Source organism: Heterocephalus glaber, unplaced genomic scaffold, assembly GCF_053883595.1.
Source record: "Heterocephalus glaber isolate CG9 unplaced genomic scaffold, H.glaber_assembly_v1.0 deba00001429, whole genome shotgun sequence".
Taxonomy (NCBI): Eukaryota; Metazoa; Chordata; class Mammalia; order Rodentia; family Bathyergidae; genus Heterocephalus; species Heterocephalus glaber.
The window spans coordinates 4595511-4614597 of record NW_028258294.1 but is presented as its reverse complement, the minus strand read 5'-3'; the positions used below and the strand labels follow the sequence as shown (position 1 = coordinate 4614597).

General features: G+C 34.1%; 1 protein-coding gene across 3 annotated transcripts in view; it reads right to left on the bottom strand.

Moving 5' to 3' along the window:
• Positions 1-229: 229 nt before the first annotated feature.
• The window catches only part of Tmem135 (transmembrane protein 135), a 246159-nt gene continuing 227301 nt past the window's right edge, over positions 230-19087 (bottom strand). For 2 of the 3 annotated variants that reach the window (XM_004868215.3, XM_087212255.1), the window contains 7 exons: positions 18686-18755; positions 16372-16539; positions 12918-12981; positions 11953-12029; positions 7746-7844; positions 6920-6987; positions 230-2209 (listed from right to left, as the gene is read on the bottom strand). In XM_004868215.3, the coding sequence (XP_004868272.1) occupies positions 2077-2209; positions 6920-6987; positions 7746-7844; positions 11953-12029; positions 12918-12981; positions 16372-16539; positions 18686-18755 (679 nt within the window). In that variant the 3' untranslated portion in view covers positions 230-2076. The remainder of the gene's footprint in view (positions 2210-6919; positions 6988-7745; positions 7845-11952; positions 12030-12917; positions 12982-16371; positions 16540-18685; positions 18756-19087) is intronic. The other variant, XM_087212256.1, reaches the window with a different exon arrangement.

Sequence of the window (19087 nt, the reverse complement as noted above, 5' to 3'; positions counted from 1 at the left end):
ACTTTGTCTTTCAGAAACACAAAATTTGTTTTATGTTTGCTAGAACAAGTACCTTGAGTCTATCCTAACAAAATCAAACTGAACTGCTTGATTCATCACTGCAAACTAGTTAACTACCCATTCAAGCTACATATTCTCTTGTTCTCTTCATGATGGTTATTTCATTTTACATTTTATATAAAATAAAAACATAAGTGCAATTTATTAAAAAAACTCACTGAAACGCAACTTTTTGACCAGCAAATTTTTACTATACAATGTCACCAAGTTGAAACAGAATTTGTCTTTCAGTATCAGTCTTTAATTCAGTGAAAATAACAACTTATGGATTAAAATATATTTTTAACCTAACAGGAAAAATATTATAAACATAAATTCTGAACAGAAAAAAAATGAGGTGTAGGTAGCTGTGCTTTTTCAGTGCTTTAATACTTCAATTTTTAAATGTAAACACAGTACCAATCATCATTTTGATTCCAGTGAATAAAAATTTAAATTTACACTTACTAATCAAAGTTGAAGTCTGAAACCAAAATGATCTTTTAACAGTATTGCCAAAGAGATAAGTCCACTCTCAAAAGTTAATCACTATGTGAAATTTTCACAAACAGCAGCTCTCTGTTACCATAGGAATAGAGTCTGTCTTTTTGCTGGGTTTCAATTTGCCATAGCAACCAAGGGTAAGATTATATAGAAACAGAAGTGTACAATGCTTGATAGAATCAAATATGGGATTAATTATTTTTAACACCTGGATTATCATTCCTGCTGCAACACATGTTCTACTGAATAATTTACAATGGCCTAAAACTTTTAGCAACAAAATTATATTTAAAAAAAGTACCACCATTCTTATATGTTACATTAACTGTAGACATCACAACCATGTAAGCTTCTTATTTAGAGATGTATAACCTTTCCCTGAAAAACTTGAAATGGTGATCATATTTCCATCAGCTGTCCTGAATTACTTTTATAATCAACAATGACTATATTTTGTCACTTCTTTAATCCACAGTAAAAACAATGACAGTGATTTCTGAAAAGGAAGCTGGAGAATATGAATCCAATTAATAATAAAATGGACTTTTTAATAACCACTGGATTTGAATACTGTTTTTAGTTGTAAAACATCCATTACTTAGGAGAAACAGTTGAGAAGGTACAAACTGCTAAACTTGACAAGACTTTTGATCTATAGGACTTTGATCTCTTCCAAAACAACACCATACAAACTGAACAATAAAGAATTCAGTCTCTATAAATGAAAAATATATATATATATATTTCTGTAGGTTTAAAATATTTGTTTTAAAATATTCAAGTGTAATCCTATTGTAAAAGATTAAAACATACATTTCAACTATATCAGATGTGTGGCTTTCCATTTGTCTCTAACCAATCAATATGTAGGTTCACTGGGCTGCCAAACAGCTTAGCTGGTCATGGAGAAATGGTGTTATCAGTTGACAGAAATAGTACGGATACCACAACATTCACCTATATGGGATAAGACCCATTTTAACATCCCTGAAATACAAATGGCTGCTTTCTTCTCCAATTATATTGCTCTATACTGAAGCAGCACTGTCGATGGAGATTCCTTCAAACCTAACATTCCACTACTACAAATAACAATTCAAATTTAAAAAAATACAGACCAAATCCATGTACCCGTGATCCTTTGTAAATCCTAAAATGTATAAATATTCTTAGTTTTAACCAGGAATTATATTGGAATGAACCAAAAGTATCTTTTAAAGTAATTTTAAGTATACTCTACATAGATCACTCCAGATTGTTTGTGGACATAATTTAATCAATAATACATCATAATGTCAACCACTATTGTGATTTCAGAATTATATTCTGGCTATAGAGGAAGCTTAATTATTAAGCAACACCTTCCTAAAAAGCTTCTGTATTTCTGATTGGTAAAAAAACAACAACAAAAAGATCTCTCAATGAAATAACACTGAAGTTTGAGCTTGGGCCCCCTTCTTTGTGTTAAACATAATTAACTCTTCAGCATAAAATGATGAGACATATAGCCACATAAATAAATTATAGTTGTCTTCAAGAAAACTCTATGGGTAATTCTGGTGTTACAACTGTATATCTTGGATCCAATCTGGGGATGAAATCCTGAAAATGTTTAGATGCACCAGTACCAAAAACATCAAGGGCTTTTCGATTCATTATAGCAAATCTGTAAAACAGAGGACATAATGAAGAAGTATTTAGCAAAGTTTACAAACAATGTGGTTCATTGTATGTGACTTAGTTTTCCTGAAATGGAGGAACAGAAAGAGCTGACTTGGCCAATGACCCAAACTCAGTGGCAGGTTTAGGTCATATGGATAATTAACTAATATTTTATTTAAAGTGATAATTCTTAAGACATGAAACCACAGATTACAATCATTATTTTTAATCTTTCTGGAGTTCTTTTCACTATACCGTACCAAATAGAAAATTAGGCTCATTACTATTTTTCTTTTTTTTTTTGTATATCCTTTTATTGGTACATTTTAGGTATACAACATAATGACATTCATCATTGGAGATATGCACCTTTGCATACTCTCTTGGTTCTTATTTTTCCCCCTTCCTCTACCCTCCCTTCAACCCCTCCATCCACCCCTCCACCCCCCGCCTATTTACAAAGACTTTGTTTCCATTTTTTCCTTTTCTCATATTAATTCCATACCCCTCTTTCCTTTCCCCTACCCCTCCCACTTACCCCTCCCCTTTGTCCCTTTTCTTCCTATTTCACATTATCTATTGTACCGTTTAGTCCTTATTTACACTTTCAGTTTCTCATACTAGAGAAACTATTTGGTATTTACACATGTGTGTCCTGTTTATTTCACTTAAGAGTATCATCTCAATATGCATCCATTTAGCAATAAATTTCTCTAATTTCTCATTGTTTGTGGCTGAGTAGTACTCCATTTTATTAAAAAAAACCCCACATTTTCTTGATCCAGTCTCCAGTTGATGGGCATTTGGGCTGTTTCCAAGTTTTAGCTATCACAAACTGTGCTGCTATGAACATGGGTGCACATATATCACTGTGGTATGATTCTTTTAATTCTTTGGGGAAGATCCCCAGCAGAGGAATACCTGGCTCAAATGGGACTTCCAGTCCTAGTTCTTTGAGTTATCTCCATACTGATTTCCACAGTGGTTGCACCAATCTACACTTCCACCAGCAGTGGAGCAGTGTTCCTCTTTCCCCACAGCCCCGACAGCATTTGTTGTTGGTTGATTTCATGACAGCAGCCATTCTTTCTGGAGTGAGGTGGAATCTCAGCGTGGTTTTCATTTGCATCTCTTGAATGACTAGTGATGTTGAACATTTTTTCATATATTTGCCATGTCTCCTTCTTTGTGTGAGAAATGTCTGTTCATTTCAGATGTCCATTTTTGGATTGGGTCTTTAAATTTGGGAGGTCTGATTTTTTAAAGTTATTTATAGATTCAAGATAGTAGACCTTTGTCTGAGGGACCACTGGTGAAAAATTTTTTTCACACATTGTGGGTTTTCTCTTCACACTGCTGGTGGTTGCTCTTGCTGTGCAGAAGCTTTTCAATAAGAAGAGATCCCACTTGTTGATTGTTTGTGCTAGTTCACAGGCACCTGAGGTTCTGTTCATAAAGTCTTTTTCCTACCCCAATGTCTTGAAGAGCTACCTAACCTCTGTTCCAGCCTGTTCAGTGTTTATGTTTTTATATTTAGATCTTTAATCCGCTTCAATTTTAGATTAGTGCATGGTGAGAGATATAGGTCTAGTTTTAGTCTTTGGCAAGTTGAAACCCAATTTCTCCAGCACCATTTATTAAAGAGGCTAACTTTCCTCCAGTGAGGGTGTCTGGCTCCTTTGTCAAAGATGAGGTTGCTGAGTGTGTCTGGAGTGTTTTCTGCATCTTCTAATCTGTTCCACTGGTCTTCAGGTCTGTTTCTTTGCCAAGTATCATGCTGTTTTTATCACAGTAGCTTTGTAGTATAGTTTCAAATTGGGGGTTGTAATACTCCCTGCCATGTCTCTGTTACCTAGAATTGCTTTTGCTATTCTGGGTCTCTTCTTGTTCCAAATGAATTTTTGGATTGTTTTCTCAAGGTCTATGAAGTATGCTGCTGGGATTTCAACTGGGATTGCATTGAATCTATATAGCAATTTTGGAAGTATAGCCATTTTCACTATGTTGATCCTTCCTACCCAGGAGCAGGGGATATCTGTCCATTTTCTGATATCCCCTTCAATAGCTTTTTTCAAAGTGCTATAATTTTCAGAGAAGAGGTTTTTGATTTCTTTCATTAGGTTGATTCCTAGGTATTTCAGTTTTTTGGATGCTGTTGTGAAAGGAATTGTTTGCCCTATTTCTCTCTCAGTGACTCTGTTGTTCATGTAGAGGAAAGCTATTAATTTTTGTGCATTGACCTTGTATCCAGCTACTTTACTGAATTTGGTTATTAAGTCTAGAAGACTTTTGGTGGAGTTCTTGAGGTCTTCTATATAGAGTATCATGTCATCTGCAAATAATGACAATTTGACTTCTTCATTTCCTATCTTTATTCCTTTTATTTCTTTCTCTTGTCTAATTGCTGTGGCTAATGTTTCCAAAACTATATTGAACAGGAGTGGTGATAGTGGACATCCTTGTCTTGTTCCTGATTTTAGTGTGAAGGATTTCAGTTTTTGACCATTTAGTATGATATTGGCTGTTGGTTTTTCATAGATAGCTTTTATCAGATTGAGGTAGAGACCATCCATTCCAATTTTTTTGCAGGGTTTTTATCATAAATGCATGTTGGATTTTGTCAAATGCTTTTTCTGCATCTATTGAGATGATCATACGGTTTTTTCCCCTGGCTCTATTGATATAGTGTATTACATTGATTGATTTGCATATGTTGAACCACATTACTATTTTTCTAGTAAATGAAATCATAGGAAACCAAGTGAACAAGGAAGAAGCTAACATTTACCAATGGAGCCAAGGTGTTAAATTTAATTTCTCTCATAATTGAGATTGTAATGTCTCAAAATCATAATGAAACACATTCAATTATGCAAATGTCTAAAGATTAAAAAGCAAACAGCATACAGGTTTTTAAATTTCTAGTAGATACAGCACAGCAAAAGTATAGCCTTCTTACCCATTGCATACAAGATACACATTTTAAAAGACAAATATTTAGCTAATGTACAGGATGGACCTTTATGCCTCTATCCCTATTCACAAGCATTTCCTTTCTTGAGGAGAAGACAAAGTAAAATTAGTTTTGAATCATTGTCCAGCAGCAATATTCCAGCCAATAAATGTGACTTTCAGTTCTTTTCCAAACTAAGTTCACTTCTAGAATAATTAACTGGTAAAACTCATTAATGTGAAGAAAATTATATGACAAAAAATGCTGAAACAATAGAAAAAGAATGCTGAAGCCAGACTGCTTTTCATTTATTAGCCTATTTAGTATCCCAGCTCTTTCATTTATTAGCTGTGTGACTCTGGTAAGCCATGTAACCTGTGATCCTGTTTCCTCATATGTAAAACAAGGATGATAACAGTACCTATCTCAGGAAACTATTTTAAGGATTAAATATTGAGGTAACATGTATGTGTATCTTAAAATCATATGTGGGACATTTTAAGCACTATGGAAGCATCTGCTATTATTATTATTGATAATAATATCAATAGCCTCTGTAATTTAGTGTCTATAGAGTACTGACCACTGGTACAAACATCCTAAATTTCCCACAACCATATAATAGTATGAGCTGTGGTTTAGATATGGTTTGTCCCCCTAAGGTTCATGTACCAGAACCCTGGTCTCAGTGTAGCAGAATTGGAGCGGTGAGACTTTTAAGTGGTGGAGCCCTAGTGGAAGGAAAATAGGTCACAGAGACTCTACCCTCAAAAATGGATTCATGCTAGTCCTGGAAGACTGGATTAGTTCCCACAAGCACAGGCTACTACAAAGCAAGTCACATCGTGTGCTTGGCCCCTCTACATGTGGCTAATTCCCTTTCTGCTTCTCTGCCACACTGTGACACAGACAGAAGACCCGTACCAGAATGCCAGTGTCATGGTGTTTGGACCTCCCAGCTACTAGAATCATGAGCCAAATTAGCCTCTTTTCTTTCTACATTACCCTGTGTCAGGTATTCCATTATAACAATGCCAGACTAAGACAACATAAATTATCATTTCATTATAGAGAGAAAGAAACTTAGTCTAAATAAGTAAGTTGTCCACAGAAAAAACAACTGAAGGTACTAGTATTGCAGTCAAACTTAGGTCTGTCTGACCTAAAGCCCATATTGTTTCTGTGAGGTCAAGCTGTCTCCCCAAAAATTAGATTAAGACTAGGAAAAAACGGAAGAGGGAAGGGGAGAGAAAAGAGAGGAGAGGGAGAAAGGGAGAGAAAGGGAGAGGGAGGGAGAGGGAGGGAGAGGGAGGGAGAGGGAGAGAGAGGGAAAGAGAGGGAGAGAGAGGAAGGGAGAGGGAGAGGAGGGAGGGGGGAAGAGAGGGAGGGAGGGAGGGGGAAAGAGAAAGAGCAGAAGGAGGAGGAGGAAGAAGAGGAGGAGGGGGAGGAGGAGGGGGAAGAAGGAGAGGGAGGAGAACAGGAGGAAGGAGGGAGAGGAGGAAGAAGCAAGGGAGGGAGAAAGAGAAGAAGGAGATGAGAACATGATAGGAAAAGCCGAGGAAACTACACTTACAATAGAAAAAATATAAGTCACTCAAAGGATGTCCCATTTATTTCTTGTAAGTTGGTAATACTGAATTTGTACATAAGTACCTACAGTGCTACTGAAAGGATACTCCTTCAAGAAGACAAAAAGTTTTATAATCTTTTCATAGAAGTTGCTATTTTTCTATAAGCATTCAAAGCATCTCTGTCACTTACCTTCCCTTGGTGAGCCTTAAAAGGAACTTCCAGTAAGATGGTCGCAAGTTCTGAACTTCCATTACAGCCTAGGATTATTCAATTTGAGATTTCTTTTAGTAAACACAAATATTATCCACAGTCCTAGGCAATAGGACTAAATCTATTTCTAGATTTATTGCTCGCTGTATTATTTCAATGATAGTAATGACAGTAATAATAAAAACATGCATTTGTGTTTAAGTCAACAGCCATCAACAATCTTTGAAAATACACCTTAATCAAGTCAACTGTCATTATTATCAGAAACCATTTACTGAATCCCCATCTAGGTGACACTTCACTGATTTTTATGAGTTTATCAATTTAGTAGCATTCCTGTGAGAAAAGAGCAAATAAAAGCTCTCCCCAAAACTCTGCAACAGCCCTTTACCATTAACACAAATGATCATTACAGAATAAAAAGAGATCAAACAGCACAACCAGTTCGTCCCTCATCATTCTCTAAATCATGTTGGGAAAATGTAATCATTCACATTTGTGCCCAACGTATCTTTTTTCTTGAAGAATAATTAAATTATGGCATTCTACTCACTGTATTAGAAGAAAGGTTTATGTACAGACTGTGTTCTATTTTAAGCCTAAAAATCGGTCTGCTCATAAAACGAGGCCTGGCTAATGTTAATAGGTGTAATGATTTGAAACATTTGAGCTATCTTGCTGGGAAAACAACAACAAAATAAACATAAAATAAACATAAATATGTTTCCAAGTTGTTATTTTCCCTCACTGGATTGATGTAGATTAAAAACAAATTTCTATTTCTCCTTTCAAAAGCTATACTTACTGCTTGGAAACAAATTGCAGTAGAGATCGAGTAAATGATAGTATCTGCATGAGGAAAATAGGGAACCTTCCCTGCTTGGATGCCTTTGAAATATATTGTCTGCAAAACAAGCATAAGGCGAGAGTTATATAAAGAATAGCCTTAACTACTATTGGACAGTATGTCCCCTACCCATAACTATGTCCTCTACCTTTCTGAATCCTATTCCTTCCCTCAGAGCTCAAATCATGTTATATTCTCTATGACAATGTCAAGTGTCAGCCCATCCCTTACCTTCATTCCTTCACTCCAACCCCCAGCTTCAAATAGCAATACTTTTCTGTGAAATCAATAGCACTTTATTACTATTGACTCTATTTATTCTCCAGTGCTTTTATAAGTGCTCAAATCCTCCCTTCCTTGTTAGATCTGTTCATTCTTTTATTCATTCATTCAGGAAGAATTTAGTAGTATTAACAACATGCTGAACACAGCATTAGGAACAAAGGATTTAACATGAGCAAACTACAATGCATAGTAAGTATCACTAATGCATGAATTGTGTGAGTGTGTGTGTGCGCGCATGTGTGCATGCACATGCATGCATGCAAGTAAAGCTTGGCTCCTCAGAGGAGGAAGTAACTACTTTTTCTGGAACAGAAGAATTACAGAAAAGACTACATTTGAGAAGGAAGAACCACTTTTTTCTTTAACTTATAATTGTCATGACTTGATGTGATTACAATACAATAAAATGAATTACTAGAAAAATAAATTTTAAAAAATGAGAAAAGAAGGAAAAAACAGAAACAAACCTTTTATAAATAGGGAGGGGTGCAGGGGTTGAATGGAGAGAAGAGAAATGGGAAAAAATAAGAACCAAGATATACCATGTACAGGTACAAATTCCCAATGATGAATGTGATCATAATGTATACCTAAAGTGTATCAATATATTTAATTAGAAAACACATAATTGAGCCAAATTTATACTATGAAATTCAAAAGATAAAACACTACTTGGTCAAATTGCCATAAAAGTTTTTCAATGCTTAATCTCTACTACTATGCTTATATTACCATGGAATGGTAGTAAACAGTTCATGAACTAACACACTAGTCGGCTGTTGACACTTTTTTATAGTATTGCCTTATAAGATGCATTGGGATTAACTAGATAAGAGAGAAAATGTAGGGTTAAGCAGCAGGCATGAAATGTACATCTTATATACATATCTCATCTCTCTCCCTCTCACTTCCTCTTTCTCTGAGCCAAAATAAATCTTTACTTTTTATAAATAAATTATCTCAGATATTACAGTCACAGAAAGCTAACACAATGCAGCTGATTTGATACCATTTTCATTTTCACTATATAAAAATTTTTTTATTCATTAGCTTTATTGGTACATTTTAGGTATACAATATGATGACATTACCTAACATTAACTTAATTCATAGAAAAATGATTGCCTTTAAGACTATTTTAATTAACTTCACAAAGGGCATGGTAAGCTTACATTTCTATTTTTCTTTAAGAGAAAATCCTCATCAGCACATTCCATACAAGTTTAATTTGCCAAAATCAGCCATGACCAGGTGACATAAAAAACAGAGCTAACATTAGTTAGCTTAAAAAACTCCACACACACAAGGAAACAACTATAAAACACCTCTTACAAACCAGATTTCAATATTGGTTTCCTCTGTGTCAAAGAATGTATTTTACTGCCTTGGAGTTATTTTCTACTTCTTATTCCTCTTTTCTTCTTCACTAGCAGGTTTGATAACTCTACTCCTAAACAAATGCCAACTCTGTGTAATTCTGTTTTAGTTTTCCATCGCTGTGACAAAATAAATGAGAAAATCAACTGAAAGGAGGAAAAATTTATTTGGCTCATGGTTTCAGTCCATGGTCACTGGACCTGCTGCTGTTTCTGAGTCTGTGGTGAGGCAGAGTATTACAGTGGTGGAGCAAAGCTACTCACCTCATGGTGGCTGGGAAGCAGAGGGGGCAGGGAGGAGAGAAGGAGGAGAAGGAAAGAGAAAGAGAGAGAAGGGGGGGGGGATGCAGACTGCCAATATCACCTTCAAGAGAAAAGAGAGTAGAGATCTCACTTCCTTACCACGCCTTTAGCACATGGGCTTTGGGGCACATTTCAGGTTCAAACCATAACAACTTCTCTCCATCTCTGCAACTGGAACAAGCTACCATCTCCTGCAGGAGATTATGCTCTCCTAGCTTCCAGAAGTCTTATCTCCCTCTAATACACTCTATATAATAATCAGAATGACTCTTCTTAAAATGTGAATTAAATCATGTCATTTCATCTTTTGAGCTCTTCAGGGCCTTCCAACTACATTGAGAATAAAACCAAAGTAGTTACTCTAGCTTTTAAAATCCTACAGGATGTGTCTTTGTCATCTTCCTTATTTCATGATGTATACAATCTCTGCCTCTGTCTCTCTGTATCTGTCTCTGTCTCTCTCTCTCTCTCAGAATAAAGGAGAAAAAAGGATTCTCTATTCTCTAGCTCTGTTTACTGAGAAGGTCAAGAAACAATGAATAGGCACCCAGATTCCCAGATTGAAGTCTCTAAATAGCTTTTCCCACTAAAAGAAACTAGGAGCCATTAGAGAACAGACTAATTCTATGTCTGGGAGAGAAAATATCCCAGATGAGCCAGAATATCTTGATTTACAGCAAGAAAAGTATCGAAGATAATGGTCTATGTCAAAAAATAGGAGTAAAGCCAGGCATGTAGCTCGTGCCTGTAATCCTAGCACATGGGAGGCTCAAGCAAGAGGTCAAGGACAACCCGAACTACATAGTGAGACTCTGTCTCAAAAAAATAGGCAAAGATGGGGACAATCTGAGCATAATAAATACAATAGGTTAAAATAAACCAGGTATGTTAAAATACACAGCTTCATAATAGTACCTGAAAATAAAGACTCACAGGTTGGTGAGATGCTAAGGTACTCATTCTGAATGCTGATTAAAAAAGAGAAATAATTAAGCATTTTGTTTTCACTTTCCTGAACAAACTATTTCAGAGTAGCCAAATATTTGAAAAGGGAAAGTTCTTTTAGGGCCATTTTAGCTAATGAATACAGAAGAGACAATAATAGTAGACTGAAATAATAAATCCCAATAATGAGCATTAATGGCTGCTAAAACTATTAAATGAAAGGCTACTGGGGAACCTTAAATTGCTTCTCTCAAGACCTGGTCCAGTGATTAATCTTAGCCATACAAAAAGAGAGACAGCCAGACATTACTGAGGTTCTTAATGCAGTGAAATAGGACATTCACACACAAAGTAAATGTGAACTATTTCCACCACCTTACCCCCTAAAAAATTACATTTGAATTTGCGTAAGCCTATAAATCTGGTTAACAGTTTACAGGAAACAAGTGAGTTAAAGAAACATAATAAACACCAGCAGGAATGCAATTAGCAAAAACCAAAATGTAGGAAATTCCATGGGACTAATTCTGTACTTTCAAAAAATAAGTGGCAAGGAAAAAAGAAAGGAAAGGAGAAAAGAGAAGGACAAAAGAGGAGGGGATATTATTACAAATTAAAAGAGGTTTCTTGAACCTTGATTCAAAGAGATTGCACAGACATTTATAAGATAATCAGTGAAGATGAAATTGTTTAACTCAATATATGATAATATTAAGGAATTATTAGGATTTTCTAAAATGTATGATAATGGTATTGTGTTTATATTATGGTGGAATTATTGATTTACTTTTAAGAAGTCTTAATCCCAAATTTTTTACAGATGAAATGCTACCATGTCTGAGATTCACTTTAAAATAATTTAGTGCCTGGGGGAGTAAGTACAGATTAAAGGAGATGGGCCAAATCCTGATATTTAGAGCTGCATGATGGATGCATGCGGGTTAATGCCACTGTTCTTCCTACACAAGTGTATATTTGAAAATAGCACAAACACACACAAATGAGAGAACTGACTTTATAAATACTTTTATAGAATGTGAATTTGTTATTGTAAAGCGGATACATGTATTTGCCACTAAATACATTAGCAACTAAAAACACTTCAAATTTTTTTGAGATTCTTTTTAAAAACTTTTATTAATACATGCTTGTAGTACACACGTAATGATTACTGTGAGGAGCTGGTGGGAAGGGGATAAAAAAATGTAAAAGCTCTATTCTTTTGGAACTGTTCATGCATAAAAATGTTAGCTTACCTCCACCAATTTGGAAGCTAAATACATGGAAATTGTTGTGCTTTTATAAAACATCATTGATATTCCTGCCAAAAATCCTGAAACAAGTAAGGAAAAGCTGATCAGATTGTAATGCATTCAATCAAAAATCAAAAAAATCAAAAATGTTAATTTACTTATACAGGAAAGAAATCACTTGTACCACTGCTTCTTGTTACAGCATAATCAAATATAGTAATACACCTGATAACACTAAAAGACTGAGTCCTTATACTCACACATTTTTAAAATTTAAAAAAACTGAATTTCAGTTAAAAATGAACAATTCTAACTTACATAGAACAAGAAACTTTACATTTCAAGAGTAACTTTAAAAAGTTTTAGTCTTGCCAAATACAAACAATTTTTCAAAATAAGTTTTATAAAGCTATTGGTATCACTGCTGATTTTAAGTGAGAATATTCATCTATAAATGGAAAATAAGGGGGCAAAATATTAATAGTAGCATTATCACTAATAAATTATCTGATAAATGACCTATTTAACAAGTAGTGTACATACAGTACTTTGAAAAATAATCTTTAGTTTTAAAATTTATAAAATAATTTAAGTTTCTTATAAAATTAATAAAATATATCATTTTCCACTGTTAAAAAGAAATTTTAAAGAAATCTGCCTGAAATCCCATTAATCACTTTTACAATATTTAACCTTTTTGCCCTTTTGTGACATCTTCTCTAGGATTTCTGTCCTATAACAGCACAGATCCCATAGTCTCCCACTGCCTACCCAAAACACCAGATGAGAAGACTGCCTTGATATGATTAACTGTGCAGACAAAATGTTTGGGCAAGTGTCTCCAGAGTGATTCTATGCAACAGAGAAAAGAAGATAATAGAAACTGGAAGAACTTGGAAGCATTCATTGCTTGCACTGACTTATCCAACAATAATCATTCTTTTTTATTATTATTATCATTGCTTTACCAGCTATAATAGCATGTAGTTCATCATCCAGATTTCTGATCCAGCGCAGGAAGCAACTAGTACCCTGTGTTAAGGAAAAAATAATACAAAGACTTCAAAGACTTCAGTTATTTTATTTGTAAAAACTCATGAAAACAAAAACAACTGGTATGATTCACTAGATGGCCTTGGAGACAAACTAGTGATCTTATATCAATTAAACTGAATACATGATTGAGGAAACTATGAACAACAATCTGTTTAAGTCATTGCTCTGGATAGACTCTATGAAGAAATTACATATTACACTTTTATTGCCCTTATTTTTCAAAATAAACCCATAAATTCTACTTTTGCCCAAATGTGGAATGCTGAGGAAAATGTCATTTCCACCTATAAAGGGAAAAAAGCTAGATAAACTAACTAGGCTGTCAAGCCCGAATTCTATATTCACAGAAAATATATTCTTAATACTGAGGGTGAAACAAAGACCTTTTCCAAACAGATAAAAGCTGGAGAAAATTCATCAGCAGTAGATCTGTGCTACTAGAAAAGGCAGTTCTTCAGGCAGAAAGAATATGATACCAGACAAAAATTTAGATCTATAAAAAGAAATGAAGAGCTCTGAAAACAGAAAAATAAAGGCAAATTTAGAAGACATGTTTCTCATCTTTAATTGCTCTAAAAGTGAATTAACTGCCTAAACCAAGGTCCAACAAATTATGTCCCACTAGCCAAATCTGGTCTGCCACCTAGTTTTATATGGCTCAGGAGCTAATGCTGTCTTCTTGTTTGCTTGTTTTATTTGGTTTTATAAGACACAGTCTCACTATGTTTCCCAGACTGGCCTTTAACTCTTGGGCTCAAGTGAACCTCCTGCTTCAGCCTCCCAAGTAGCTGGACCTGCCCCAGCTTTTCATATAGCATTTTATGGTTCAAGTGGATGAAAAATAAATCAAGAGTAATATTTTGTGATATAAAAATTATGTGAAATTCTAATTATAAAGTGATAGAGTTTTATTGGAAAGCAGCCATGTTCATTCATGTATGTATTGTCTATGCCTGTTCTTGCACTATAACAGCAGAGCTGACTAGTTGTGACAGTGACCACATGATCAGAAAGTCAAAATATTTACTATCTGGCCCTTTACCGAACAAGTTTGCTGATCATTGGTCTAAAGCAAAAATAGTAACCATGTATTGTGGAGTTTATAACATTTGTAAGCATAAATGTACGGCATAAAAATGGAAAGGAAGAAATATAAGTATAGTGCTGTAAAGTTCTAAATCTATATATGAGGTGATATAATACTAAAGATATATTGATAAATTTCAAATGTGTATTCCAAAAGTTAAGGGAAACACTAAGTTAGAAAAAGAAGTATTAACAATGAGCCAACAATAAAGACAGAATGGAGCCATGCAAAAATACACAATCAATCCAGAAGGCAGAAAAAAAAGAGAAATAAGAAAAAATGGGACAAATACAAAACAACTAGTAATAGACTAAACATACCAATTAAAGATATAGATGACCACACTTGATGAAAAAGGAAGAACAAACTATATACAGTGTAAAAGAAACCAACTTTTTAAACAAAGACAGAAATATTAAAAGAATATAAACACTATACCATCAAACACTAATAAAAGAAAGTTGGAATAGCTATATTAATATCAGACATAGCACATTTCAGAACAAGGATTATTACCAGAGATGAAAAGGAACATTACAATCCAGACATGGTGGCACATGCCTGTAATCCCAGTACTCTGGCAGGCTGAGGCGGGAGGATGGCAAATTCGAGCCCACCCTGGGCAACTTACCAAGATCCTGTCTTAAAATAAAAATACAAAAAGGGATTGGGATCTAGCTCAAAACCAAGGCTCTGGGTTCAATCCCCAATACCAAAACCAAAAATAAATAAACCAACAAACAAAACCCAAAAGGAACATTAAAAATGAAAAAAGTCAGCTCACCAAGAAACAGATAAAAAACAGTGATTTATTTGCCTGTCCTTACTTATTTATATTTCTATAGAGATACAGTGCCATGGAAAATTTGTTTCAAAAAATCATACGTAGCTTTGGAACATAATATATGAGTATGTTCCATGAAATTTTTTGATGCAGTTGTATTTTCTTAGTTCATATTACCTTAGCAAATAAAGAGTAAAAGAAATTTTTTTAAATGAAACATAATATACACTGAGATTGTGGAGATGGTGGAGAGTAATGAACCTGGGACTAAAAATATTTAAGATAATCCACAAGGAAACATATAAAGGTTTGTGTATGAATAACACGGGAAAGGAAAATTAATGTGAATATAAACATATAATTACCAATAATCTGTCCGTAACTCATATATTCAAAGAGATGAGTAATGCTTCCTACTCAAACTGTATTTTATATCACTGATATTTTAAAACAAATGATAAATTATCTGTAGTTTATCTATAGTCTGGTTGCACCTTTCCATTTCAAGTATTTTTTCATACCTACCTTTTTATGAATAAAGTTTTACATAAAATGATATATAACCTTTTTACCTAAAATAACTCAATTTGAATTCTTTTCAGCATTAATTTTGAGTTTAACTACAGTATATATATAATATATAATTATATATATACACTGTATATGCATTTTTACAAGTCAATCTTAACACATTTTATCATTTAGAACCTATATTTAGGTTCTGAATCTCAATTTTATGTAATAGGATATGTCAGTAATATTAACATATTAGTGATTCCTATTAAACAAAAAGCTATCACTGACAATATGTTAAGAATGATCTTTGTGTTCAGGTGTGGTCTTACACCTATGAGGGCACATTTAAAGAAACAGAAAGGAGTACAAGAATGTTAACTGGTTATTTCAAACAATGTAGCATGAATAGTGACTGGACAGAAATGAAAATCAGTCACTGCTTATTTAAATTACAATAGAAAATTTTTATTCAATCAATTATTGACTTGAAGGGTCTGAAGTAATAATAACCAGATAGTAAATAGGATTAATAAAAACAGCTAGGGCCAGGGATTTAGCTCAGTGGCACTGCACCTGTCTCACAAGTGCAAGGTCCTGAGTTCAATCCCAGGTACCAAAAAAAAAAAAATAGTTATCTTCAAAAACACCCCAGGTGTATTACCATTTTTGCCATTAGAAATATCAAAAACTTCCTATTTTCTCAGTGTCTGTGTATTCAAAAAAGAAAACAAGTCTGGGAAGTTTTAGAATTACATATAAATATAATGTGTCTACATATTCAAGCTATTAAATAACTCCCTAAAAGAAGAAAATTCTCCAAAATAAATTCCCCATATATTATATATTTAGTCATGTAGAGATATCTGAATGACAAAAGGAAGCACTAAATAAAACAACAGCTGAATTAAACTCATATCTCATTCTAACAACAGCCACATTATTTATTTCTCACTTTTCTTTTCTCTTCTGACAACCTTACCTTGTATATACTAACAAAAGAGCCAAGAAAAGCTCCGAGCTGGAAGTTTTCTTTATTGTAGAATAGGGAAAGTAGCCGGGATGGCTGTGTAAACAGATGCCTGAATGCAGAGGGGATTCTGAGGCAGCACTGGATCAAATATCCCACACTGAACATTCTGATAAAGCCCTAGAGAAAATTGGAAGGAAATTCTGATTTACAACCAAATTTTGAAGTTTGATAGAATATGAACTTTACTATCTCAAAATCAAAGCAAAAGTCAAAAATATTCACTACAACATTATATAACAACAATTTTCAAAATAAAGTCTTAAAACTTGAAACAATAATTTTAAAATAATGACCTACAAATAAGGAGAAGATCTTGGAGTAAACTTTCCTGGATTTACAAAGACTCAGCAAGTCTCATGAGCACTGCCAAAACTTGCCTGTGTACCAAAATTCCATTTCTTGACATTTTGTTGACAATGATAATAATTTTAAAAATTTCTAAACCATAAATGAATTTTAGAAACAAAAAAAAATAGTTAACAAAAACAAACGCTTTTGGAAATTTTAACAGAAAACTATTCCTAATCATTCATACAAGCAGGGATTCTTCTGATAGATAATTTCATCATTTGTTTAGATCTCTGATAGCAAAATTTTAAATTAACAGAGTTGAAGAATCTTCCAGGGAATAAAAACTGTATCTAAGTTTTTATTCCTGTGTTCAACTGTGTCAGGTTACAACATCTCTAAGGAAAGGCTGCTTTAATATATACTAAACTAAACTGAAAACAACAGTGTAATACTGTTCTCACATCCTCCTGCTCCTCTCTCACCCACAACAGAATGGGGAAAGTGTCAGCACTCCTAGCCTTGCTTCCCTGCTAAGTTCCAAAAGTCAGTTTTATTTTTACCAGATTGCAGCTTTCTTTTTTAAAAAAATTGAATTACAATGAAGTAATATTGGGTAGTCTAAAACCCACCTACTACCCGATTAAAACACAAAAATTAAATAGGCCAATTACAGTAAATTACCAAGTATTTGTATAGCTGTAATTGCCTTCTATTTGTTCACTATGTAAAATGATCACACTTTTATCTTACCAATGATACCCTGTAATATTATTCTAGGGCAGTGATGGCTTTTTAGAGTTTTCAATGATACAAGCACTTGCCTGGCATGTGTGAAGCCATGGGTTTGATCCCCAGGACAAAAAAAAAAGTGAAGCAGAAGACCAAATTTGGAAAAAATATATCAGAAACCACTGTACAAATGAAAAAAGTACTCTATTGCTTTTAACCCTTCTCATATCTTTGGGGATGCTAAGATAAGTGTGGGGTTGGGTAAATGCCATGGTAACACTAGGCTTCATTCACATTCATAAGCACTGAAGTGGTACAGTTCCTCCTTTCTATAGTAACCATAAGAGACTGTTTGGGGGGTCTTGCACAACTTAGCTCTTCTCATCATCACAGAGTGGGGATTAGACACTGCAAGAAATTTTTTAAAAATAGCTTTTAAAAGCACCAGAAACTGTTAGAGGGTCATCCAAAACTAAGGAACTTGCAGCAGGTGTTCCCACCTGTGCCAGAATAACGGCAGTGAAGTAACTTTCTTCCCAGAGCTGGTGGTGATGAGAGAAGTGGGGAGAGCAGAGTGGAGGGAGAGGAAGTGTCAGACCATTAGGAAGTAGGGGATTTATGCCACTGGGCACAGCTAACTTTCTTAATGTAATGTAACTGTGAACATGCTCTACTTAGCTTGATGTCTTTAAGAACACATAATAAATTTATTATTTTATTCATTCCAAAACCAAAGACCACTGTGCCAGATTGGACAGTGTATCTAGTGCATGTCAATGTATACACTCATCCAGTTAGCACATCACATAGTCCAAGAGCATTTTCTAGGATGTGCTTGTAAGAGAACACTTTAGTATAGATTTTAATGAGTTTTTTGTTCTTACTTCATTATCTCTTACCTCCTAAGTTTTAGATGAGTTTTGTTTTTGCTTTTGTGGTTCTAGAGATCAAACCCAGGGGCCACTCACATGCTAGGTGAGTGCTTTACCATTCGGCTATAGCCCCAGGCCAAGATAAGCTAATTTTTAAACAGGCTAAATTAAAATTCTTTAAGGTTCTGATAAGTGAGTATTAAAAGGTAAATTATTACCTGTTCTCACAGAGTTATTTTTCAAGTCAAATGCAATGAATGATAACAATTATTAATCTTAAATTTTCCATTTACTTGGTAAGTATTTTAATAAGTATTATTGCTACAGATATTTTTCTATTGTTAAGAAAATAGACACTTTTATGCACTTACTTTAATGCAATAAGAGATGCAATTATCTTCATAGTGTTTGCAACACCTATGCCTTGGTCCATGCTTACATCTGAAATTAAACCGAAAAAAATCTAATTAAAATTAATACATGCATGTGGGAGCACCAGTGTGAGTATTTGTGCCTGTACATGTTCAGAACTACCCTTAAAAGAGAAAAATCACTTATTTCTAATTGTATCTAAATGCAACTAAATGTAACTTTTGTATTTTAGAACATACTGAAGTAACAGCTTTTTGTGGATTTTTTTTTATTGCTTACCATTTGACACATTGTATAGAATGCATAACTACAGTAAAAATACTTGAATGTGGACTATAAAACCACATTAAGTATTTGTGACTAACTACGAAAACTATGTGTATATTGCGTATATATACTGC